The 27203-nt window shown below is 39.1% G+C and overlaps 2 protein-coding genes across 3 annotated transcripts in view; one reads left to right on the plus strand and one right to left on the minus strand.

Moving 5' to 3' along the window:
• LOC102076029 (von Willebrand factor A domain-containing protein 7-like) lies at nt 1–15279 on the plus strand. The gene is made up of 16 exons (XM_005462330.4): nt 1–11; nt 736–926; nt 1012–1284; nt 1385–1478; nt 1612–1746; nt 7927–8113; nt 8200–8375; nt 8452–8564; nt 8657–8773; nt 9601–9795; nt 9877–10009; nt 10374–10523; nt 11760–11852; nt 11941–12212; nt 12312–12605; nt 12834–15279. The coding sequence occupies exons 2-16, from the start codon at nt 744–746 to the stop codon at nt 13218–13220; spliced, it is 2802 nt and encodes a 933-aa protein (XP_005462387.1). The 5' UTR covers nt 1–11; nt 736–743; the 3' UTR covers nt 13221–15279.
• The window catches only part of coro6 (coronin 6), a 14485-nt gene continuing 1705 nt past the window's right edge, over nt 14424–27203 (minus strand). Inside the window, exons 2-11 of one of the 2 annotated variants that reach the window (XM_003457532.5) lie at nt 25894–26093; nt 23214–23336; nt 19643–19772; nt 19301–19479; nt 18523–18642; nt 18307–18411; nt 18049–18194; nt 17026–17083; nt 16327–16554; nt 14424–15866 (exon numbers count right to left, since the gene is read on the minus strand). In XM_003457532.5, coding sequence (XP_003457580.1) covers nt 15744–15866; nt 16327–16554; nt 17026–17083; nt 18049–18194; nt 18307–18411; nt 18523–18642; nt 19301–19479; nt 19643–19772; nt 23214–23336; nt 25894–26091 — 1410 coding nt within the window. In that variant the 5' untranslated portion in view covers nt 26092–26093 and the 3' untranslated portion in view covers nt 14424–15743. The other variant, XM_005462327.4, reaches the window with a different exon arrangement.

A 27203-nucleotide genomic window follows, 5' to 3' on the forward strand; every position in this document is an offset into this window, starting at 1 on the left:
ACAGCAACAAGGTCAGTAATCCTTTAACTCATTGATGGAGGAATAGCCTGAAAGCTAGAGGCTTGATTTTTGCAGATGATGTAGCAGCATAAAAATGTGGTAGAAGTATTTCTGAGATTGTGTTATTATTGTTGATTTATTATGAAATCTTTGAATAATTTGGCAATTTGGTGTTCAATTCAGACAAGAGAGTTTAACTCTTTGCAAAATTTATATAGAATTTAATTTAAAGAGAATTCAATAAAAATTGTTTATTGCCAGAATAGTATATTGAGAGATTAACCCTTTAACTGAAGTAATTGTCAGAAAGTTCTCATTTTGTGTTTAGTGAACCTCCTGACAATTAAAAAAATCTTGTCATATTTTCAAAAAAAAGTCTTTTTTGGGGGTTCAAAAAAAGAAAAAAAAGATCTCAAAAACTCATGTATTAAATATGACAGCATATGAGCTGTCCTTTTTTTTCCTTATTATTATAATAGACAAGCGCTTCAGAGGATCACTGTGACTCTGTTCTTGTTGTTGTTTAATCCTATTGTACAGTTTGAGGTGTACAGTTCAGCATTTATTCTAATAGATGCTCAGGTTGATGAGATTGACGGTGACAGTTACAATGCTGAAAAATCAGCATATCTCAGAGCAGTGCCAAAAAATATTTACACTCCCAGTACTTTTAACCTGTATGCATCATACGCCTGTAATTAGATGTTTATGTTGCCACTTCATGTTGTGTGACAGGTGGAGCAATGAAGTCTGTGTGGCCGTCTGCATTGTTTCTCTCGCTTCTTTGCACTGGAGCTCTGGGTTTTGAGATTCTGCCAGGCAGTTCTCTGACTCACAAGAAAATCACTCAGCAGGCCCTGTTCAATGTAACTGTGCAGGTGTGCCGAGCACTTGCTAAGGCTGAAGGGACAGATTTCACCTTCCCTGTAAGAATTCACAATATTGAAAATAATTGAACAGAAACAAGTAATAAAAAAAGTAATGTAAATATGATTTCCTCTGTGTGTTTAGGCACAGCCGTTCACCACACAGGGTGTTGCTACAGCGTGTGGTGCACCACGGTCATCTAAAACTTTCAGTGAAGCCATTGAGGACATCGTAAACAGGAATGTGCGTGTGGACATCCTCTATGCCTTGAAACCCAGCTTCCACTTTGATGATGAAATGTTTGTTCAAGGAAAGAAAATCATCATAGAGGGAATACAGGTGGTCAAAGCAAGCAACAAGCTGGAGAATTATGAGGCAGCGAGGGAGAACCTGGGAGAAATTCTGCATCCTTTGCAGGTATTTAGCATTACTTACTGCTGTTAAAAAAACAATGACAAAAAAACAAACAAACAAAAACAAAGTAAAATAATAACCCTATTTTTTTCATCACTTGGAGGATTTCTACAGTCACAGCAACTGGGTAGAACTGGGAGAAAAAAGCCCCAACTCCAATCTAATCAAATCTGGCGCCAGCATTGGGAACATAGCAGGTAAAGAGATAGTATGATGAGATGCCTGTACTGACATACAGATTATACAGATAAAACTCTCATTCAGTCTCAATGGAGTAGAAAGATTTAAAAGACAAAGCCATAATTTAAATGCTGATTTACATGTTCCCAGCTAAGAGCAGGGCAACCTGCCGCAGCTGTGACGGCAACAACTGCAGGAACAACATTTTGGAGGATATCATAGCGGAGAAGATCCTGACGTCTGGATACTTTAGTCTCACGTCTCTATTTGCAACAAAACCAAAGGGTAAGGACTTCACTCTTCTACAAAACCATCGTTTTCCCACACTCAGAAGAGGCTTCACATGTCACTGATATTCCTGAGATTTACCTAAAACTTACATACTGGAATTTATTTTCCCTCTACTACTACTTTATTCTTCTAATCCCACTTCACTGCAGTTATAGCACTTTTTACTGCCTCACATTTGTCTTGACAGTTACTAGAGATGGCACGATACCACTTTTTTATGTCCGATACCGATATCATAGATTTCGATATCTGCCGATATCGATATGAATCCGATATAGTGTGTTTTTTTTAATCAATAAAACTGTTTTTTTAATATCTTGCTGCATTTTGTATAAGTTCATACTCAGTTTAAATAAACAACAACACTAAAGCTATTCTGTTATACCTGTATGTAAAAAATACACTGCACCCAAAATATTTCATAGTTCAGCAACACTGATCAATCTAATAAACTTAAACCTACTCCATCCTCCCTATTCTGGTATTTTAAAGAGTACTTAGCAGAAATATTAAGCAACCTAACTAATAGGGTTGCAAACTCCCAGCAAAAAAAAAAAATAGGGAACCACCCCCCACCCTCCACCTCATGATGTTTAATCGACGTAATCAACTTTAATTTGATGCAGGATGAAAAAGAAAAATGCACAGAAATAAATTATTTTTTCTAGAATAATTAAATAGATTCAACATCTTTCTTCTACAGAATTGCAGACTGCACAGATGGTATCTTCCCAAAGGAAAAAATACTATAGCTTACTAGGGTATATTAGACTTAACAGTTACTATATACAGTAATGGACTTCTATACATTTTACATCAGATTAAAACTTTGGGTGTAAGATTCAGATAATTATTTATTAAAAGCTAGACATTTTAAATGAGAATAAGAAAGAAAAGTATGTCTTTGTGCCCCCTTGTCCCTGTTCATGCCTTGTCGGCCCCCCTGGCTAAACTTTGCTAGATCCGCCCCTGCACAGTTACCAGCCGTCAGCTACGTAGAAAAGGATCCTGGTGTAGAAAGTAATATTAAATAAATTCTAACGACAGCTTATCAAGGTTAAACTTGCTGCTGTTGTTCAGCCGCTGGTTTCCTCTTTCTGGTGCAAAGTGGGCCAAAAACAAACAAGAGAGATGGGACTCCGACAGAAAAGCCGATCAGCTGATCATTAATAAGTTTCAGCAGGAGAGGGAGAAAGAGAGAAGAGGCAGTCGCTCCATATATCGGTTGTTAAGCTTAACGTGGGTATGCTTTACAAACATTCAGAGATGAACTTACACACTTGCTTGCTTTACTTCTCTCTGGGATAACTTCCTTGGAGATGAAATGCTGGTTTGGTAGCGAGGCTACAAATACACACAGCCGCTCTATCACGTGAGCACACTGCTCCGACGTGCTACGGTTATGAGCTGAGTTACGCCGTGTCGCAAGTTTTGTGAGGTGCTTTCTTGATATTTAATGGATCGGATTACATTTTTTATTTCTCTCCGATATCCGATCCAGTAATTTACGTCAGTATCTGACCGATACCGATATGTAATATCGGATCGGTCCATCTCTAACAGTTACAATAACTTTGAAGTTCTAATTTTTATCAGCTCATCCAGTTAAACGATCAGTGAGCTCATGATGTGGCGATGCATGTGACATCATTCATCCACAATTCACAAGAATTGCTCCTCCTCATCAAATGTATACACAATGTCCTCAAGGTCAAAGTCACATTTGCCCTTTCACTGGCACTTTGAAAAGACAAATGTGACACTTCTTGCAGTTTCACTAAATTCTTGCCCACCTGATGTGCTGACCAGTTCAAATTATTTAGTCATTAATTTTGCACAAAATGTATTGGTTTGTGGATTTTGATACTTCCGGGACAGGATGGCTTATCCTACGGTGGCCCCTAGAGGCAAAGCACGTACAAACTCCAAAACACTTGCAAAATCCAAAACACTTGCAAACTCCAAAACACTTGCAAAATCCAAAGCACTTGCAAACTACAAAACACTTGCAAACTCCAAAACACTTGCAAAATCCAAAACACTTGCAAACTCCAAAACACTTGCAAAATCCAAAGCACTTGCAAACTCCAAAGCACTTGCAAACTCCAAAACACTTGCAAAATCCAAAACACTTGCAAACTCCAAAACACTTGCAAAATCCAAAGCACTTGCAAACTCCAAAGCACTTGCAAACTCCAAAACACTTGCAAAATCCAAAGCACTTGCAAACTACAAAACACTTGCAAACTCAAAAGCACATGCAAACCCAAAAACATAACGGAAGTGCTCCAGGACGCTAGGGGCAGTGTTGAGCTTTTGTTACCTAGTAACTACACAAACCATGATGTACCAATGACCGTAGCGCTTCCCAGGTTGCCTAGCAACCATGATACTAACCACTGGAAACGAGTCATACAACTTTGTTTGACAGAAATGAAGGAGAACATATTTTGTTCATTTGTTTGTTTGTTTCTACAAGAGCTCTGTGTGATTTGATAAGTATCTGAGGCTGAGACCACAGGACAGTAAAACATGATTTTTGGGCTTCATTTCTGTACTGAACAGTCATTTAAGATTAGTTAATAAATAACAATTTGCTAATGTTGTTTATGAGACTAAAGTCATATTACATTGGTAATGTAAATATAATATGGCCAGTATTATAGTTATTATATTGATCATTATTAGCTATTGCGGCAGTTAACATGAACTCTGTGTTAAATACTGAGCTTACAGATTCAAGTTGCAGTTATTTATATGTCTTATCACCTCATATATATATATATATATATATATATATATATGTATATATGTGTGTGTGTGTGTGTGTGTGTGTGTGTATCATATATAAGAGACAAATGTTGTTCCTTCAGTATGTTGGCATTACTAAATTTGGCTCATTGCTTACATATATTTATAAAAAGAAAATGTACGAGCTGTGATAACTGTTTCTGATAGAATGAAGATCAGACTGATATATGAAATATTCCTTTATTGGGTGAGAAAATCAGACCATGTCATAACTGCTTTAAGTCATACAGAATAGATATCAGAGCCTTAAACAGGCTGACTTCTGCTAAATGGGTCAAACTGGGCAGAAAGTCTACAAACACATAACATCCTTATAGAATATGATGTAACACTATAGATCAACTTACCTCAGAATATATAAAGCATATAAACAATCACAGCAATATGATGCAACAAACACAGCAGTGCTACTAATCCAAAATACTCAAAGCTTCATAGAACTGAAACAAACATTTATTTTTAGCTCCATTCTGCTGCTGATACATACTTTAGGTTTCTGAATATTAAACTTGTTGCTGCCTTTCATAGTGTGTAACTTGAAGGCCCTGAGTACTTTCTCCCACACTGAAAACACTGGAATGATAACATTATTTGAACATTACCTAATAAGACTGATTCAGGACAGACATTAGTGATGTTAAACTTTCCTAGCAGTCCTTCACAAACAGGGAACAGTCTGTCTATTCTCTCCATCTGTCAGCTGCTGCTGGCTCTTCCTCCTCTTCTTCCTCACACACTGCTGAGTTTGTCCTGGTGGATCATCAGGGGTGCAAAGCCTCACAGATGATGTGCAGCAGTGGGTCCCTCAGTCTGTCCTCACTCTGGACACTTGCAGTTGTCACACATGGAAATCAAATGTGTGATAAGCTGCAGGATTCAAACACAAGTGTAACTTATAAATACATGTTCACACTTTTATTCCACACTCAGAGAGAAAGAAACAGAGAGAGAGTGCAGGACAGACAGACAGGTGACAGTCTCAGGTGTATACACTGCTACAAAACAGCACAAGAGAAGGAGGATTTAGTGTTTGTGTTATTACGAGTGCTAAACAAGAAGAGTTCCAGATGGTACAGTGGACACATGTGTGACTCCTGTGATTAAAGCATCTTTCTTTCAGCTTAACGAGTGAACCGTCAGCTCGTTCAAACACACGTTAAAGTCCGTTTGTCTTGACACCACCGAACAGAGGCAGCAATATAACATAGCTAACATTAACAGTGCAGTGAATCCTGCTTGTGCCGTCATATTCAGGACTGCAAACCGAGCAGCATCACTGACTTTCAGCTTGTTGTGTTTGTGGATACATGACTGACTTTAATTATCCATAAAATCATCACATTCTCTGTAAGACTAAGGTCGACTAATATTTTTAAGTAAAGGCTTTAAAACCAAGCTAATGTCACATAACTTTCCCAACATGTGTCCAACAGTAATGTTTTAATGTTCTTGATTATAAAAAACATTTGCGCATAAATAAGTGACATAATATTCAGCACTTACTTCTGAGAGTTTACTCTTCGGCCGCTCCGCTTCCGCCGTTTTTTCGGCAAAATTATCCACACCACCGCCGCACTATGAAATCTGGGGTATGTTGGGCCATGAAGGCTTCCTCGACCCATCCTTAAAATTCAGGGAAATTAAGGACCGCATTTGAGGGCCGCAGGTGAAGCAGACTTTGAATTGGGACAGCCTTCGTCGTGTCGCTGTGACGTAATCGGCCTTAAAATGCGGCCTACAGCCCAAATCGGGTACTTCATGGTTTGTGTAGTTACTAGGTAACAAAAGCTCAACACTGCCCCTAGCGTCCTGGAGCACTTCCGTTGTGTTTTGGAGTTTGCAAGTGTTTTGGAGTTTGCAAGTGCTTTGGAGTTTGCAAGTGTTTTGTAGTTTGCAAGTGCTTTGGAGTTTGCAAGTGTTTTGGAGTTTGCAAGTGTTTTGTAGTTTGCAAGTGTTTTGGAGTTTGCATGTGTTTTGGATTTTGCAAGTGCTTTGCCTCTAGGGGCCACCGTACTTATCATTGGTGAATAAAAAAGAAATGTGATTTATATCAGCAAACTGTAAACTATACTCAGTTTATATAAAGTTAAAAACAGTATTTAAAATAAGTTGTGTTTAAACTGGCAAATATGATTGCATCATGATGATCCAATAAAATATCACTGACAGCGGCCATCACTCTATTCTTCAGATTATGTGAGTTTTTGAATGCATGACTTTTCCAAGGAGTAAAAACAGGCTTTAGTTGTTGGTACTTGTACATGAGAGATAAACAAACATCCTTGTGCAAAAACATAAAAAAACCAGTATCCTTTAAAAAGTATTTCATTACTACATGTCACTTAAGTTAAAATATAAGACAAAAAAAATGCATAACCTTTAAAATCTGTCTCATCCAAAATCACAGTGTCAGTAAAACACAATCACAGTTTCTTGAGGATGATTTGAAATAAACAGCAGCCGTTCACTCTGAGATTTTCCACCCCCTCCTCTTATGGACAAAAGGAATATTATTCATCCTGGCCTTCAGTTGTTGCTTTAGAGTTTATCACACTGAGTCAGCGTACTGCACATCCAACTGACACACAGCTTACTGTATGTCCTCAAAGGATCCATGAGATAAATCAACCTAAAAACATTTTCTAAGCGCAGCACAGACACCAGAGTAGCAATTCCAGTATACAAGAATACAAAAGCAGATTCACTGGGAGGAGTTACTCAGAGTTACTTATTGAGACCAGAATACAAACAATGGGTCACTTAGCCAGCACCATGACATTTTTTTTTAAAATTTCAACACATTTTCCTTTCTTTAAGTATAACAATTGACATTATCGAAATGTTTACATTTATTTAACCAGAGATTCTCAAAAAGAATTAACCACATGGTGTCCAATTTCCACATTCAATTGGTCTACTGTCACTTTGTGTATATTACAATTAAGAAATGACTGAATCACCTTCAACATCTTCACATGCAAACTGAAAAACTAAACAACAGTATTTTACTGGTTTTTGATTTGTACATTTGTTTATCCTTTTACAATCATGTTTGAGTCTCATTAGTTTCTTTCCTCATTTAGCAATATTGACAACAAAACTTATAACTTATAATAACCTGTCAATTCTGATGGATTAGTCAGACGAGCTGGTATGTCTCTAAAGTTTTGCTTAGTCCTATCAGTGGGATGGACTGAATCATTTGGGGGCCATTTATTTAGTGTACTGATCCAAAGAAGCATGCAATGATCCATGTGTTCAGTATTTAATCTGTACAATATACAAAAGCCAGATGTCAATTAAAAGGAAAAAGAGCTGTGTTTAAGTATTCATCATTCCTCTCTCAAAATATTTGCTGAACAGGAAAATGCAGTCATGGAGGGATATTGGATGGGACACGTGAGATCGAGCCTACAGGTGGGATCAACAAAGACAAAGAGAGTTCCAACCACGGATATCTCCACACTCAAGCTGCAAACATTGCAATAGCTGCAACCAGTGAGCTTCTAGAGGACATTCGAGGGGCTGCCGGTGACAGACCATTCTTGCAGTACGAAAGCTCTTCCGTGTGTTTCAGTTCATTGTGGTGCAAAAGTTCATTTTTATCATTTATCTCTCTCCATCTCCTTCCCCCAGGATGATGGGTCTCTTTAAAGGATCCAGTAAAGCTCTTTGTTTTGTCATCGACACCACAAGCAGCATGAAGGATGACATTGCAACAGTGAAAACTGTCACTTCCACTATAATCAACCGCAACGTGGGAACAGCCAATGAGCCCTCGCTGTACATTCTTGTACCGTTTAATGATCCAGGTAGGATCTCCAATGCTGCTATTGTTCTGGTGTATATATTGTCTTTTACTCATGTTTTACTCATGTCATCAAACAGGCTTCGGACCACTGACAAAGACGACAGACTCAGCAGTTTTCCAGAATGCGATTGATTCTCTTGTAGCCACTGGTGGAGGAGATCCAGCGGAGATGAGTCTCTCAGGGCTTCAGGTGAAGTGATATGTGTTCTGTAATTTTAAAAGCTCGATGCATGTTTGTTGTTTTACTTAAAACAATTATTCAACGCGGTCTTCCTCATACAGCTGGCTTTAAGCACTGCTCCATCGAATTCCGAGATCTTCCTTTTCACGGACGCAGCCGCTAAAAACAAAAACCTGAAGAGCACAGTGATCGCACTCATAGAGAGGACCCAGTCAGTGGTATGTAGTAGTTTAAGAATATAACACACTTATCTTAATGATGATTACATTTTTAAATGTCAGCATGTTTTTTTTAATGGGTCTCAGATGATTCCCTGATTCCAGGTACTGTTGGTATAATCTTGAGTGTGCCATGAAGGTGTGCACATATTTAAAAAATTTTTTTACTGCAATAGCTAAACTAAATTGGCTGCAGTTGTAATAACTTTTACTAATAGTTTTGAAATAATTTAAGGAAAAAAATCCTACATTTGAGGCTTTTAAACTAGACACACAGCTGTCTTTAGTCTTGTACAACTATAAGTTAATAAAAGAAGAATAAAATAAAATAAAATATCATGCCAACACAGTGGAAACAGGGATGGGCATGTTTTGCTACAATCCATCCATCCACTTATCCTTTTCAGGGTCACAGGGGGTGCTGGAGCCTATCCCAGCTGTCATAAGGCGAGAGGCGGGGTACACCCTGGACAGGTCGCCAGTCTGTCACAGGGCTAACACAACCATCACACACACATTCACTGTCGCATTCACACCTATGGGCAATTTACACTGATTAATTAACCTATCCCCACAAACTGCATGTCTTTGGACTGTGGGAGGAAGCCAGAGTACACAGAGGGAACCCACGCAAACACGGGGAGAACATGCAAACTCCACACAGAAAGACCCTGCTGGCGGAATTGAACTCAGAACCTTCTTGCTGTGAGGCAACAGTGCTAACCACCGTGGCACTGTTGCCCTGTTTTGGTACAAGCAGATGCATAAATAAAGTAGTGTAATGGTGGTATTTTACCTTCTCTTTTTGCACCTTTTTTTCTTCTCAGGTCAACTTTATGATAACTGACACTTCATCAGTCAATAGTCGGAAGCGGCGTGCTCCATCCAATAGGATAGCAGAAGCTGACGCTCAGCTGTACAGAGATCTGGCTCAGGCTTCAGGAGGCCAAGCTATTGAAATCACAAAGAGTGAACTTCCTCAGGCCACAGTCCTCATAAAGGAGTCCTCCAACGCCTCTCTGGTAATGTCACAAACATCGCACTACTGGCTGGATTTCAAAGACTTCAGCTCTTTAATGTAAGTGCTTACTGTAATGTTCCAGGTGACCCTTCTTCAAGCAGCCAGGAACCCAGGAAAGGCTGAAAGCTTCACTTTTATGATTGACGACTCGGTAACAAATCCTACAGTTTACATTACTGGGAAATCCATCACTTTTACTCTCATCAGTCCCACAGGTATGCTATTCTGAAGGATTTTAGGCCTTACTAAGGCCTTACTCTTAAGGCCTTATTTTTTATTATTCGTAGGTCATCACATTACATCCGAGCTGGCACAACAGGCAGTGGTAGTACTGTGTAGGACTGTGTCCTACATCCTGTTTACAGAATAAGGACATTTAGAGTTTGCCTAAATGATTTTTGAACAAAGCAGCATTTATCACCATCAGTTAATAATAATAATAATACCCTCAATTATTTTCCAGCTTTGATAAAGATGTTTAAAACTACTAAATGTAGTAACCCTAATTTTTTTTATATAAAAAACATTATCATTACATTTACTAAAAATAGTCTCTGTTTTCTATCTGTGTTCTAACAGGTGAATCTCAGGGGAGCAGTGACACAACGGGGTCACTGATCATTACATCCCAGTCGGTGGGAAACTTCCAGTCACTGCAGCTAAAAAAACAAACTGGGATATGGGAAATGAGAATAGTGTCAAGTAACCCCTACACTCTGAAGGTCATAGGTGAGACTGAGTTGATGCTTTGTTTCTTATCCCTGAAGCCTGAAGGAATAAGTTTGAATAAATAAACAACTGGCAAAATGAAAGTGCTAAATTACCATTACAAAAAAGTTTACCAGTACTGGTTGTAAAAATCTAATAAAGTTTGTATCTATTTGATGTCTGCTGTTATTAAAAGTAGATAGGAAAACAGGGAGATAGAAGAATAACATGCAGTATTATGTATGTAATATGAGTAACTGGCTCAAGCAGGTGAGCTATGACAGTACCTTAAAATATGATTGGCATATCCTGTCCTAAAGTGGTAGGACAGGACATGGTAATGGTAGCACATGTGCTAGAAATGCTCACAGTAATAATATAAGTTAAACATCCCTGCATTATTACTGTTAATGTGTCATCTTTATTTATCTCATATTTTTGTTGATGAAGACAACAAAAAATCTTCATACTTTCATCAGCCAGATTAGAGGAATGCAGTAGAGGATTGTTTTAAATGTAGTTTGTTAATGTTCTGCTATATTCTAGTTCATTCTGTGCTAAATGACTATAATTAAGTAATTAGAAAGATAATTTACTTTTTAACCAGGGCAGCTCAGCTTCATAGGTCTGGAGAGAAAGTTAGAGGCATGGTTTGGATAATTGCAGAGATAGTTGATATGTTAGACGAAAGATTCAAATATAGCACTACCAGGCAGGGAGGAAACGAGGAAGACTAAAGAGGAGATTAATGGATTCATTGAAGGAGGACATGCACATAGTAGAGACGGGGTGAGACGGAGACAGATGATCCACTGCCGAAATAAAAAGAAAACAAATTTTAATAAAGATGAAAGTACGGAGGTGGTCTGTGGTGGTCATGTGCTTTAAGATCAAAATTAATGTGTGAACTTGTATAACAAGTGAATTTGTATAAATAATGTCATTGACTGGACTGAGGCATAATTTTAATCACAGTCTGTTAGCTGTTTAGTATCAGGAACATTGGACTGATGAGACTGTTTACTTAAAGACAGCACCGTAATAATTATTCTTAACTAAAGATCTGCTTTGATAAGTGCAAAAGAGCTTGGAACTGGTTTTAACAGTACCGGCTGCTCTTAGCTTTATATGTGATTAGCTTCCTAAAAAGAGTCTGTAAAACTGCTTAGCATAATATAATACTTGACAATTACATGCATTATTTCTATTGCCATCACACCCCCAGTCCTCTATGCATTTAACCTTTTTCATTTTCAGGTCAGAGTCCTATCGACTTCTTCTTTGACTTTGCGGTGGTGTCACAGGGCCCTTTTGGAGGATTTGATACCCTGGAAACACGTCCCAGTGCTGGTAAAGGCAACGGTTTTAGACATGACGATTTGCTGATGTAGCATATCATTAAAACATCAGACATAATAAATTGGCTTTTTCTTGAAAGGTGGCAATGGCAGCCTGTTGATGTCTTTAACGGGAAGTGACACTGCGTCAGTGACAGAAGTCACTCTGGTTGGATCGTCTGGGTCAGAGGTGATTAAAGGAGTCTTGGTGCCGCAGAATAATTCAAGAGTCTTAGTTCAGGTTGGCAAGTTTCCATCAGGGGACTTTGTGGTGCAGGTGAAGGGACAAGCTGATAGTTTCACCTCCAAGGCTTTAATACTCTTCCAGAGACAGTCACCAACCAACTTCAGATCATCAAATCTGACGATGAATGTGAGCTGAAATCCTAAACTTGTTTTGTGTCACAAAAACATCACATCAAACATGGAAAGATATGGAGCAGTATCTCAAATGTATATCCTCTTTATGTAGGCTAATCCAGTGACCATCATAGTACCTGGGACGCCATTTTCTGTGCCCTTCACTCTGACGACGAGTGGAACAAGTGGAAACTTCACAATTCGATCCACCAACAGCAGAGGGTTCGACTCTACATTTCCAACCAGTATGTTCCTGGAGCCTGGAATCACTGGTAATGGCACAGTGACCCTCTCAGCACCTCTAAATACCCCATCTGGAACTGACGTCACCCTGGCCATTGAGGCCGAGGCTCCTGGGGGCACAGACAGTAACTACATTGTGTTGCGCTTCTCCGTTCTTAACACGGTAATACTATAACTGAAAACTTTTTGGTTTAAGGTGTTTCCCGGAAAATGATTATTAAAAAAATTTGTTGGAAAAATAAAATATGAATTGTAATAAATTGTATTCTCATTGTTGCGCACGGAATAAAATCACTTTATCCCAATCATAAGTGACAAAGAAACTGGATATTGAACAAATATTGAGGTCCATGCTTGTTGCTGACTTCATGCACTTTCCTTCCCCTTATAGGTGACTGATTTCACTCCACCAGTGTGCGAGCAGCTCAGCCTGCAGACCAACTGCTCCGTTAACTGCAGCATGAGGATGTGGGAGGTCTCTGCCCGGGTGACTGATGGAGCTGACGGGACGGGCGTTGATCTTGTCACACTCAAGCAGGGAAATGGGACCATAAAAACCACCCTGGATTCAAGCAACGAGAACATAACACTGGTGTACTACAGTGCATCCTGCTGTTCACCTGACATGGAGATAGAGGTTGTGGATCGTGTGGGTAATGTAGGCACCTGCTTATTCAGTGGACATAAAGAATCCACCAAACTCACTCAGTCACCCTCATTTTGCCTCAGTGTTGTGATTGTGGGACTCCACATTCTGACAAAAATGGGCATCAAATGACCCCATGTCAGTGTGGTACAACTTTAAGTTGTATATTTATAAGTCATATCAGTTTTATTTTGACACTGAACTACGACTATGTCAGCTATGGAGGAACTGATAGAAACTTACGCCTTGTAATATTTTACAGCACTGTGCAAAACTCGTATGCCACCCCAAATTTCTTAATAATTTGCTGCCTTTCTTGTAATTCACTTTTATCAAGTGGTCCTGGTTAGTAGCTCTCCAGGCTTTCTGAAAGCCTTTCTGAAAGTTTTTCTTTGGACATTGGCTGCCTCTTCACTCATTTTCAGTTCAGTCCTTGTACCTGAGCATTTTCTTTCTGGTCAAGCCAATTAACACTAACCTAAGAGTCAATAAAAAACATAAGAATGACACCAGATAACCTATCAAAGAATTAAAAACACAGATTTTGATCCCAGTTCTTTATCCAAATCAACAAAAATAAGAGAGATATCACAGTTTGCCAGGCTTAAAAAGAAGTTGTGCACTGACAACTTGAGGCCCAGACCTGAACATTATTGAAGCAGTGTGGGATCATGTGGGCAGAGAACAGAAAAATGCAGCCAACATCCAAAGAAGAGCTTTTAATATCTAAGAAGCTAAGAAGTCTGCAGAACTGTTAAGACTACTTAAAGAAATTAGGAGAAGCTTCAGGCTGTGTTGAAAAATAAAAGTGGTTGTACCAAATATTCACATTCCATTTATGTTTGCACATAAATCAATAAATCACTGCATCTTTTTCCTATTTTTGTAGCAAAGTATAAAGAAATGAGGCGGTGGCTCAAGACTTTTGCAGGACCGTATATATTTTCCATAATTACCCATTTTAACATCATTTGTCTATGCTGTGTCTCATCTTTTTGGGGGGGGATTTCACTCATACATACAGCTTCATATCTTAAAACACAGATTTCTTAGCTAATATGAGTACTGTTACAAAAAGAGGAATTGTGATGTATTTAATTATCTTTCTGTTGTGATGCTTTTTAATTTGTAATTTTGTGTTAATGACAAAAATTGAACTAATAATAGAAAGTCAAACTTTTGTCCTAAGCTGGGAATTGAAGGATATGCTCTAATTTATACTGCCCACTTTCCACATAACAGAACAAAGGTAAACCGGTGTTTGTGATGCTCTTCAAGTGGCAATAAAAATTATAACGGTGCAAATGAAGCAACAAGAAATGAGTGAGTCAAGCATTAAAAAATCCCTTTTTATTGTCGTCATAATGTGTTTAATGTATAACCTTTACACAACACAAAGTGTTTCTCCTTTAATATTTTGCTACATTTTCTTCTCCGTTTTTCTTTTATCACTATTTACATATAAAAACATTTTCTTAACATTATTTAAATAAACTGGTCATCTACCACACAGGGGGTTGAAATGTCTCCTGGTTTGTTTGTGTGTCTTTTTGGTTATGTGTAAGCGCTTAGTGATGGTACAAGCATGTTTACTGCAGCAGCCCGATTCCAAGCCAGCCCCTACACACTCTCACTCCGCTTCAAGGGTCTCCTGCATTAAATGCCTTTTCTTTTTTTCTAAACTGATTTAGTTTTGGTGAGGTCACAAGGCCCTCGAGTAAAGACTCTACATCAGCGCACAGCCATCTCAGATCAGCACCTGTTTCATGTCTGGAACAGAGGAAAAAAATACCAACAAATACTAACTGCTTCAGTAATGCAGCATCTGAAGGTCTTTTGCATGTCTGTAGCACAATAAACACAGACAAAAGAAATAATTTGACAAATGTACATGATGAACGTGAACTCAAGCTTAAAAAAATGTTTATTTGTGCTTTTCACATTTTTAACTTTTTTCCCAGAGTTTCCTGTAAAACACTTTTTCCTCAAAAAGTGCTTTATACATAAAATTACTATAAAGTATTAGGATTTTGATGTTATAAAGATTATTACAAAAGAAACATAAGAAAATATGGAAGCTTGTTTCTGCCACTAATTTTTGTTTTTATGTGATTGTATTAATCACTCCAGATGCTGATTTGAGGGGAAATGTCTCTGTTAATGTTCCGTTGTAACTATGAGACCCTCCAAAGCCGTAAGCGTGACTCCACATGCAGTGAGAGGATGTGTGGGCAGGTTTCAAGCAGGCGTGTATTTTTTATTTTTTTTAATAGAAGCAAATTATAAACACTAACCGGGTTGCATTTCAAGCAGTAAGTCTTGCTCTTGCATTTTTTTTATACTTGCAATTTTCTTTATTAGAAATCTTCTTTAGCCCTTCAACCTAACTTACACGCTCAAACTTACAGTGCCCTCACACAAACCTCACCTCCCTCTTTTTCTATGTAAAATTGTGACTATGCCAAAAATATCCTGCAGTAGAATTAAAGGTAAAACCGGGATAAAGATTTTATAGAATCAACCGCCGAACGGGTACGGATGTAATTTCCTCAAATCTGTCAGATGCTCACTTGTACACATTCATAGAGCATTCACAAGAGTGAATCCTCGTCAATAATATTCAGACCAGTTCTTCAGACCATGTTTACATGCACATCAGGCAGTGCCATTGGTGTACTGGGAAAGCTTATTCTCCAGGTCACAGATTCTCTTCTCCTGAGACAACACTGTGGCCTTCAGATTCTGAATCTCTTCCAGCAACCTCTCAAGCAGCTGAGGCTGGACAGGACAAGAGGGGAGACAAGTGTGGAGAAGGATAAAAGGGAAACAGAAAGGAAAAAAGACTGTGATAAGAAGGTGAAATTAAGGAAAAAGTTTGAAGAATAGGTTAAGGAAGTTGACTAGGACTAGAGGAAATCAATGAAAACAGGTGAAAGCTTTGAACAAAAAAGGTTGTGGGCAGATGGAATTACAAGAGAAAAGAAAACAGAAAAGGGTTAAAACAGAGTCACTTTTTGTTGTTGTTGTTGTTTTTTTACCACCACAGTCAGATTACAGGACTAAGAAATCTTTCAACTATGCTATACATGGTTATACATAAGATATCAATGTATAAAAATACATCCAGGCTTTGGGAGCCTGTAATATGAATACAGATTAGTAGAGAGGAGTCATCTTATGCTGCTAAATTAATGTTGAAAAGTAATTCATGTGCAGGATGTGCAGGAAGTGGGCTTACCGGCAGGCTGTTGGTGTCCAAAGTGGACATGCTCCGTCGGGTGGTGGGTCTGGAGTCCAGGACGTTCTTCTTCACCACTTTGAGCTCTCTGCTCTTCGGTGGCACGTAGCCCTGCCTCATGGACACCAGGATGGGATCTTCATCTCGCCCATCAAGCCACTCCTCGGGTTCCATGGCGGGCTCGGGTCCTGCTGTGTCTGGGTACAGATCATCTTGAAAGAGGTCCGACTGTGCAAGAGGGAAGATCAAGGGGACAACAGAGACGTTTGTGTGAAGTAAAAAGTAAAGGTGCAGAGACACAAAAACAGGTAAGTCAAGTTCATCCCTAATATCAAACATGTGTATTTGTCCTCCACTGGATAGCATCAGAAATCCACAAACACTGGGAACAGTGTGTCGAAGAAGCCTTTTGTTGCACTAAACTACAGCTAAGAACCAATCACTGTGCAGAAGGAAGCCTCACAAGGTGCTTGTGGCAGGATGTAAACATTAATGGTTTTCCATTCAGCTGAACTGTATTCAAATGAAACTGCAGCGACAAAGGCTGATTCGTGTTTGAGTTTTAAGGAGTCAGATAGATGTGTGGTGTGAGAAGTCCAGGATTTCTGTTTCGATAAAGTATAAGATTGATATCTTCATCTTGCAACATTGTCAAACTCAGAAGAGCATGAAGACCATAATTGAGTGAGTCAGGCTTACTTTTCTGGGCACTGTCATTGTGATTGGCTCACATTTCTTGTCAAGCAGCTTATACAACCTGAGAAGATGAGAAAAGAGGACACGGCCACAAGTTATCACAGTTGTCGTTGTACGCATTTTTAAATGTCTGTCTATAAGAACTGAATATGACAGTCTCACCTGCAATCAGTAAGTCACAACATTGTTTATCACATATGGAGATTTATATGAGAACTATATGGAAAAGGACTACTTTTGCAGCTTTCTGCAAAGACATAAACTATAATTTATGATATTTAGAAATGTCCATGTCAGAGAGTTTATGGTTTACTAGCATTTAGCAGTGTTTAGAGAATACAAAGCATTCAGTGTTGAAGCTTTTAAGGTGAACAAAATGGAAATTTCAAATATGAACACTTGTGCTAAGTAGAAAATTAATGGACCAAATTGTCTGTTATAATAGCTGATGTAATAACTACTGCATTTTTGTTTCATTTATCTGAAGGCTAAAATGCAACACATCCATTAAATCAGTGGAATCACTAAAACACAAAAAGGGCTGTGAATCGCTGCTGCAGATATGCCCAAATATAGTCGTGTGACAATTTATTCTTTGACATCTTGTGATATTGATTTTCAAAAACTAAAAAGGCATAAAAAGGAGAAGCTGAGAAGGAGGTGGGTTGCAAAGCAGTTTGCAGAGACAGCAGCAACTTTAGGGACGCTGGAGAAGCTAAAACTTTTATAGCAAACTTTATAGCGATCTGGTACTTATACAGTTATTTTCTAGTCTACCTGAGCACTTAACGCACTTTTAAATACAATTCCTACAAGAATTAGATTTTTGTTTTTATATACCTAAGTGTGTTGACCTCATGATGATACTGACCCTCCAGTGGATGCATTAGGGGTAACTTGAGGCTAGTATCTTGCCCAAGGATACAACCCAGTCAACCTCCAGCTGAACCACAGCTGGCTCATAGTCACCTTCTTACACGGTTAAGTTGCACTCAAGTTGAAATCATTACAAGATCAGCATCTTACCTGGCAATCTCACATTTGCTGACATCAACACCTCTTTTGGGCATGAAGCCCATCCCTCTCTGGGGCTCCTTGCTGCTGAAGGTGTTGAGGTAGTGAACATACGGTGGTTCCTCTGTGATCTCAAAGTAGCGGACACTGCTGTCCCCCTAAACACACACACATGAACAAGTGTAAAAACAAGTGTGACTGTGTTAGCATTAAGGCTGATAATACATCTACAATTAAGTGTAAAAATAAGTCGAAGTTATATCTCTGTACCTTTCCACAGAGGTAGACCATATTTGCATCTGGATCGTAATAAGGTAACAATACTCCATTACTTGTGTCCAACTCCAAAAGTGCAATAGGTTCCTCAAAATTGGTCTGTGGACAATAACAAGCTGTGAGGAAAACTGACAGGTTTCTGTGTAGATTCATATTATAGTGTGTGAACATATTTTTACAGCCACTCTGTGAAATGTAGTCATTTGTTACCGGGTCCCAGAGGCCGAGCTCTCTTTGACTCATCCTGGTGAATCCTGTAGTGAAGATGTTTCCATCTCTGGTGAAGATTGCTCTCATTGGCCTGATGCCCTCATGTGGAGCCAGACGTTCCTGTTGGTCAGCAGAGAAACAGACATTAGTAACATAACTACAACAATGTAAGAGCTAAAGATTTCAAGTTAAATCCTTATTTTCTGTCTCCGTGCCTGTTTAATGAAAGTTTGTGTTTCACTGTTTGCTGAAGTCAAGTAATTCTAAGGAGCTAACATATTCTTTTGCATATTTGTCTCACTTAAAAATACATGAAACTAACACAGCCTTTCATGAAAAGAACATTAACACCAACAGTCAAACATGGTGGTGGTAGTGTGATGGTCTGAGGCTGCTTTTCTGCTTCAGGACCTCAACAATTTGCTGTGCTGTCACATGAGCTTAAACAGGCTATTCAGCCCCTCCAATGTGGCTGAACTAAAACAATTGTGCAAAAACAAATGAGCCAAAATTCCTCCAAAGCGGTGGGAAAGCCTTTTTGCCAAGACCAGCCATGATTGTAGTTCTCACTACCAGTATTGGCACACCCAGTTATTAGCTGTGGGAGGAAATTACTTTTTCACAAAGTGCCAGATTTTTTTGTATTTACTCAGATTTTATTCGGGTTTTATTAATGATCTGAAACATGTAAGGGTGACAAATATACAAAAAAAAAAATCAGGAAGAGGACAAAGACTTTTTCATGGCATGAATTTATTAGTAATTTCTACTCACGCACCGCCACCACTTCTCTTTTGCGGGGATCACAGACACGCAGACGTCGATCCTTACAGGTGGTGCAAAACAAGCTGCCGTTACGGTTCCAGCTGACGCTGTAGATGAGGTCTGGATGGTCGTCCATGGAGATGAGGGGTTCACCTGTCCCCACGTTCCAGATAATTATCAGGTTGTCACTGCCTGGAGGGTGATGGAGTCAAAAGCACAGATAGACATCCTATTCAAGATCCTGTTCATGACTGCTTTGTTCTAATTTAATGTCACATAGTGACCAAAAAAAGATATGAAAGATGTCATGAAAACATAAGAGGACACTGGAGGTTTGTGTGTTTCTGTGTCCTGCCTGCAGTGAGTAGTATGTTGCGTGCGGTGGGGTGCCAGCTGACAATGCCGACTCGCTTGGAGTGTCCCTCCAAGACCACCACCGGGTCCGACAGGGGGCGGGTCAAAGTGTGATCTGGAATCTGCCACACCTGGAGGCGACACAGACACAGCAATGTGATGAGTTGTCCAAAAAAGTTAGTAGACGTCATTCAAAATTTGACATCAGTAGAATAAAATAAATGTCTGTCTGCATCTCAGGAGAAAGATGTCTGCATCACAACACTATTAAACTAAACTAAACTAAACTAAACTAAACTAAACTAAACTAAAGAAAGTTACCCTGCAATAAAGAATCAATAACATCTGGTATTACTTTTAATATTTGAGCCTTTCTGCTTTGTTTCTCTTCTTTTCACTTACACATCACAGAATTTTATTTTGCTATTAAATTCACTGCCACAGATTTATTGTGGAGCTCACTCATTTTATTTGAATCATAACTCTACTGACTGTTATTACAGAGTTATATTTATGTTGCTTCATAGCCAAGGTGACAACCATCTATTAAAGCTTACACCTGTGTGCAGCTCCAGTACACTGCAGATAATGGGAAAGGGTTTTCCTTAATGAAACTGTTTGTGCTTTACCTGCTGCTATTTGTTAGAAGATAATTCAGATTATCTATAAAAAGCTGAACTGCTGCCAGACTTTATCTGTTGGTAGATATTGTATTGGCGCGTGTCTGTTCACATGGCCTATTTAGTTGCACTCAACCAAAGCCTGCTCAAACATAACTGATCAAAAGTAGTGGGACTAGAAACATTCAGAAAGGTTCCAGTGCCAAAGATCTCTCACTTGCTGAGCTTATCCAAATACAATACTGAGGCAGTGGCTGTTTAAACCATAAACATATCCATAATCAATACATAAATCATTATTTTATCAAGCCCAAACGTGGCTAAAACTCTCATTATTGGGCCACTGAGTCACAAAACTTTAATTCTCAATTCATCTGCTTTATTTTAAAAGCAACTGCTCATGTCAACGGACATTAGAACACACAATACATTATTCTCAGTACATATTCAGTTTGCTGGAACAGGGTCTTTACAGTTACAGCACACAGCTGTTTGAGGCACATATGTTCAAGAAGTCGCACACAAACACAGGCCCACACTCACGCACTCAAACGAGCCTCCGAGATGACACAATGACGAGTCTCTGTGAACTTGACGGAATGACATCACAGCTCACAGCAGCTGCACACGTCTGTCTGCGTGCCGGACACAAACACAAAGGCAAACACACGGCACTCAAACAGCATCGGAGCAGCTGCTGCCACAAGAGAAGCCAGGATTCAATCACTCGATCGCACAAAGATTCCCGCAATGTCACTATGAACAAGTGGGTGACTTTTGGCCTCCATGACAACTGTGCTGATGCACACATGCTGAGACATGTTGTCATTATACAATCCAGAAAAAAGTACAAAGGGAACATGTATAACTAATGTACAATATATATGATCTAAATACATAGTTTATATGTTTTATTCTACCAGAAAACTACTTCAGCCATAGGAATTAGGATGCCACAATCTTCCCAGGAGTGAACGTTCTTAGGCACAGCAACAAATTTACAACAGAATGGGTGGAAAAGAAAAAAACATCAAGGTACCGTAACGGCCCAAAGTCCAGGCCTCAACCCAACTGAAATGTTAATAGAGCTGCGCACAAACCTCAGAGAACTGAAGCAATGCTTTTAAAAGCCATGCAAGAGAATGATAAAGTCATACAGAAAACTATTACTTCACATTCTGGCTGATGAAGGTGGTAATACAAGCTGCTGATTGGTCTACGGGACACCAGGACTCCACAGAGTGTTGGAAAAGCATTTTTTCCCCCACATGGCTACATTGTTTAAATTATAATGTTTTATTAAAGGTTGCAGTCAGATGAGGCAAAGCAAAATCCAACATATGGAATGATATTTTAGCAACTCATTAGTTACTTTGTTTGTTTATTTAGTCAATATGCACCAGATTTTAGCTGAAAATAATTTGCAGGTCAATTCAGCAACTATTTAGAAAATCAAGTAAGTAAAAAATGACTTGGTCTCACATCTCCAGTATGAGGTTTTCCTCTAATTTATGCATCTTAAACCTGAATATATTTATTTGATTGCTGATTGGATAAAAGAAGACATCAGATGATGTCACCTTGAGCGAATTTGTGAGCTCGAACAGATTGCCAGATCAATAACCAGAAATATTTCCTATCTGCTGTCCAAATCAAGATCACCCAGAAAATATCTTTGGAGTGTCATTTTTGTGTCAGTAGAGCAGCTCATCATCACACTGTGAACACTTAACACGGTTCTCATCTCCTGCTTTTGGAGCAGCTTACAGCTCTTCATATACTGTAAGCAATTGCTGCCTTTTACTAGTGTGGATTTTGTCCCAGAAATAACAGTTTAACACTTTGTCTTACAGCAGCTCAGCCAGGAAACACTGTGGTCCAGGGAATTATCTAGACATTAACCATTAACTTATCTGAAGAGCTGAAGCCTGTTCATATCTAGATTAACTCCAGAACAAGGACCACAAATATGCATTATTTATTTTAACAGTCTTAGAAGAAATTTGAAACAGTGCAGGGATGCTGAATAGTAAAATTAGCTGGGACACACAAAATGTCATGGATTATAAAATGTTAAAAAAACAGCTGCTGTAATGGGTTTGAAGGAGGTATAACCTTCTTTGGTGTCACATCAAGTACTTTCATAACAGGCAAGTATCATGGCACAGAAATATAAAGACCTCACAGTGACCCCTGCTGACTGAACTCGGTCATGAGACATCTGCAGTGTATCACAAACACCTCAGAAAAAACTCGTAGAGCTTCTGGCTTTCATCTGCTGTCCAAAACTCAGCAACAACAATAATGTAAGATGAGACTGCAAAGTGTGTTTGCAAAGCCCCAGCTGCTCAGCAATATGGAAAAGGTACGCCACATAATCTGTAAGGTGACGTGATTTTAACACATTAAAATCCCATTCCTGCTGATGTGAGGTGATCAGCACCAGATGGAGCAGGACATGATCGCAGATACTGATACTTTAACTATTTTCCATATTTCTTGCTCACGTCTCCTTATTTCCTGCATGCTTAACGAGAGATTTTTGCCCGATATGATAGGATACTGATAGGAAAATACTTGACAACGAGCAGGAAAACGGGTCATGAGGAAGCTGTCGTATTGTGGACGCTACAGGTTTGTAGGCAGAATGCTTTGATCAGCCTTACAAAATATCATGCGTGGCCTGATGGAGAGATAGAGATGACGCAGAGCAGGTGGGTGGAGACGCAGACAGGTAGACACACTGACGCGTAGACTGGTTCTCTTAACTTGTTGTTCATTTAAGAAGCAGAAAGACGTGACAAACTCAAGCTGTGGAGACCTCTATGACTGCTATCTGAGTCACTGAATAACAAACTCCTCCACATGCATCTGCAACTTGTCTCTCCCACACACACACACACACGCACACACACACACACACACACACACACACACACACACACAGATTACCATTGCAGTGCAGTCCTCCGAACAGCTGGCCAGGATATTGTCGTCATGAGGGCACCAATCGATATCGAGGACAGGTCCAGAGTGACCGATCACCAGTGGGTAGTTCTTATCCACACGACCTGTCTGCAACACAGAGGACTGAATTAGGACTGTGTTTGTATAACGGGTCACCATTAATAATCAATATTCATTCATTTCTTAGAAAAAGGTCAAAATAACAGCTGTAAGCCCAGTCAGACATCAGCACAGCTAGGTTAAAAAATCAAAACAACTATTTTCCCTCAATGTGAAACAGTCCTGGAATAATTAGATTAAAAGTTCATTGTTGATCTCAGACATAGTGGGTGTAACCATGACATCCGTTTTAATAGCTGTTCTCCAGATTTTCACCATCTTCCTCACTGGAAGACTCTCAGTTTTCATGAATAAGTAGATGTTATACGTGAGATCAAGAGCTGTGATGAGCCAGGTGATTTTTGTTCAGGTCTATTTCCTGATACATAAACCCTTAGAATTGAAATAGGGGGGTGCACTTTATCCTTCAGATGATTGTATATACCTGAGATTTAGTTGGATATATCTGGAGAGCTCCAATTTACAGGCTCAAGAACAAGCATTTAGCATATAGCCTGCTTTTAAGCTAATATAGATTGGAAATGGGCAACAGTTTGAGAAAACATATTTAATACCATCAAATATTTTTCTCAAAGGTGTATTTCTGATCTTAAGTGGGCCAGATGTGGCAGTAAGAACCTTTTGAAACTTGTCTCAAAAGCAGATGTTTGAAGACAACCCAAACTCACCCCTCCACCACACAATGACTCCATGTTTTCCTGTTCCCATGGTTCCTATCATGTGAACATGTGTATCAGCTCTTAGATATAACTCCGTCCTGACACACACTCAGTCACACTCCAAGAGTGGTGTATTTATAGCGGAGTGACGAGGCGTTGAAAGGGGAGTTTTTCGTGTGGCCCGTTGGGGACCCAGTGGGGGGAAGAGGAGGATGGAGAGCACATTGGTCTGTATTAATAGCGCGTCTGTTCGCCGTGACTCCAGTAAATAATCATGTCCATTCCTCAGTGCCTCAAAAAAACTCTGCATTGCTCTGTGTCCTGCTGCTCTTTTTCATTAATTAGCACCTCTGAGATGCTGATGAATCCCAGCGGGTATGACCTTATTACACCCACATACTGTTTTTTTCTTTTTTTTTAATCTCAGAAATGTAAAAACCGGTCACTTAACCTTTTTTAGTTGAGCTGAAACACTAATCTTTGTGTAAGCTTAAAACATGAAGTCAAATTTTCCCCCAAATTTCTAGACTGGATAATGTTAACTTATTCTTGTAACTCTGGGCAGTGATTGGCTGGGTAGTTCAGTTTAATTTCTGCAGTCTTATTACAACAGTGTGAAGTTTGCTGAGCTCGAGCGTGAACTGTCACCACGTTAGATGTAAATCAAAGGTGGATGTTACATCACGCTGAATGAATTAAACACGTTTCACTAACCAATATCAGGATCACTGGATCACTCTTACCCTCCCAGTAAAATATTCACACAAGTTAACTACATTTCTGGTGTCAGCTTTAAATCAGTGTTGTCACCAGGCTATTGCACTGTTAGCATCACGTCTAAGAAAAGCAGCTGATTTCTTATGAATTGCATGTCTCAAAGGATCAAACACAAACTCTTCTGTGTATTTCAAAATAATTACTGGAGCACAGGACAAATGAATTTGCCAAAAACCTTGCCGTATATAAACAACACTTCAGATCCTAGTGAAAGCTAAATACTACCAGACAGTCTTTTACTGAGACAAATACTCATGGATGAAAGTCCACCTCAGATCACTGTGCTTCAGCAACACTGAGAAATGAAAACCAAGTGTATAAGCTGCTTGTAGTTTGCTGTTTCTGCTGTTTTCTAAGGTCTAATTCTGAGTGTTCTTCTTTAAGGATACTGTTTATTGGATGGCTTGATTTCCTGCTGTAAAAGTTTTGTATTTAAACTTTAGGCGAAACAACACACAGAAAAAACAAAGTGTCCACACTCATTTAAGCAGTGCCTTCACTTAACAATGCCAATTCACGTACAGCGACATCCAGAAAAGCCCCAGATATGCACTTCTTTTTCTTTTCTTCCTCTTATAGAGCAATAATAGTCTGCTGTCTGCAACCTCATGCTGAAAGCAAGTCAGTTTAAAAAAGCTACTGTTTCTCTTTTAAAACACAGACAAACACGCAATAAAAGCATATCTGCTTGCAACACGCACACAAACACCACTCAGCAGCTCAAAGACCGTAAATAGCTCGATATAAATAGAAAGAAAGAGCCAGATGATCAGCCAGAGTTCATCTAATGTAGATCATGAATATCTGTACATGATTTAATGTCAGTCATTTAGATACTCCTGCAGATCAGCATGAGACATGTAGAGCCATGCTGTCAATGTTCCTAGAAATCCTTTTTCCCAGAACGGAGCTTATTACAGTCACAATTTCATTTACACTCTAATACACTCTACATCACACGGAGAAGCAAATGAGGCGCTATTCATTTTTACTGTGATTTATTGGAACGCTGGTCGACTGAGAATTGATTCAAGCACAAAAAAGCTAAAAATATGTCAGATATTTGAGTGTTACATTTGAATCCCTCCAACCTTCTGACCTTTACTGACCTTAGAAAGGGGCAGGACCAGAAACGCTCCTCCTCCGCTGGATTCAACGATGACTGCCAAGAACTTTGGATTGACGGCGCAGAAGGAGCTGTCCCATGTCACCTTGGACACACGAATGTCATCGTAACCCTGCTCAGCCTTTACCGTCTGGCCGAAGACGTGACGAAACTTGCTCTGCCGCACGATGCTGCGACTCATGGCTGAGGAGAGGAGAGGGCAGACAGGAAAGAAATGAAGAAGAATTAGAGACCGCAGAGAGCGGCGATGAAAGTTTAGATAAAGATAAAGGAAGGAGAGGATGAAAAATAGAGCTATCTGAGGAGTTTAATGTGTCTGCTGTACATGAATGATATCAGGGGATTTCATTTGAAATGATGTGTCATAAACGGAGACTTTCAACAACAGAGAAATGTGTTAATTACAGTGAAGCACACGCCTCAGTCTGTGCTTTTAATCTGTGGGTTTAAGTGTTTATATAACTGCTTATTTAATGCGAAATTACTACTGTAATATGTTTAGGCAGTTTTTGCTGTTTTGAAAGTTGAAAATGACTAACTAACCTCTTTTTGGTATTTATTTTATTCATTAAAAGTATTTGCAGATCAAACATTAATACAGGTGAGTCAAAATAATATATAGCGCATTGTTTTTTACAACATGAAGCAGGTGCAGAATGGCGAGATTAAAAGTTCATTCTTTGACACGTCCTGCGATAGACTGGCGACCTGGACTGGTATAACCTGCTTATACAGTCTATAACACATTAGACTGTGTAAGCAGTTTTTTGTATTACACTCACTTTTTCATAATTACTGTTAGGCAGTAAGCTTGAGGTTCTTTCACACTAAACTGCAAACTTAACAGACTTAATAATTTCGTATTTCCATTTACCGACAGTAAATTTTCGGCACTGTTTCATTTAAAAATGACAACTTGATTTTCTGACTGCCGCCTCACAGTGAGAAGGTTCTGAGTTTGAACTCCGGGTACTCTGGCTTTCTCTCACAGTCCAAAGACATACGTGTTAGGGTAATTAATGATTCTAAATGTGTCATAGGTGTGAATGATTGTCTCTGTGTTAGCATTGGTATTTGCCTGGTGACCTGTCTGGGGTGTACTCCTGAACTAGATACGCAGTTAAGAACATGGATGGATTTGTGTGTGTGGACAGTTCTCACAGTGGTTAGTACAAAAACTCTGTGCTGTTGCTGTATGTGGTTACTATTATTTTCAAGATGACAATTTCTGAGCTTCTAATTTTAAAAAAAAAGTCTGTGAAGTACATAAATAAGAAGAGCTCACTTATTTTG

Source organism: Oreochromis niloticus, linkage group LG10 (assembly GCF_001858045.2).
Source record: "Oreochromis niloticus isolate F11D_XX linkage group LG10, O_niloticus_UMD_NMBU, whole genome shotgun sequence".
NCBI lineage: Eukaryota > Metazoa > Chordata > Actinopteri > Cichliformes > Cichlidae > Oreochromis > Oreochromis niloticus.

What these genes read in the sequence shown, in the direction of transcription:
- LOC102076029 (XM_005462330.4), top strand. Translation starts at nt 744, where the DNA reads ATGAAGTCTGTGTGGCCGTCTGCATTGTTTCTCTCGCTTCTTTGCACT. An exon ending in TGTACCGTTTAATGATCCAG is followed by an intron (nt 8,376 to 8,451) that starts GTAGGATCTCCA and finishes GTCATCAAACAG; the next exon opens with GCTTCGGACCACTGACAAAG. An exon ending in TACTCTCATCAGTCCCACAG is followed by an intron (nt 10,010 to 10,373) that starts GTATGCTATTCT and finishes GTGTTCTAACAG; the next exon opens with GTGAATCTCAGGGGAGCAGT.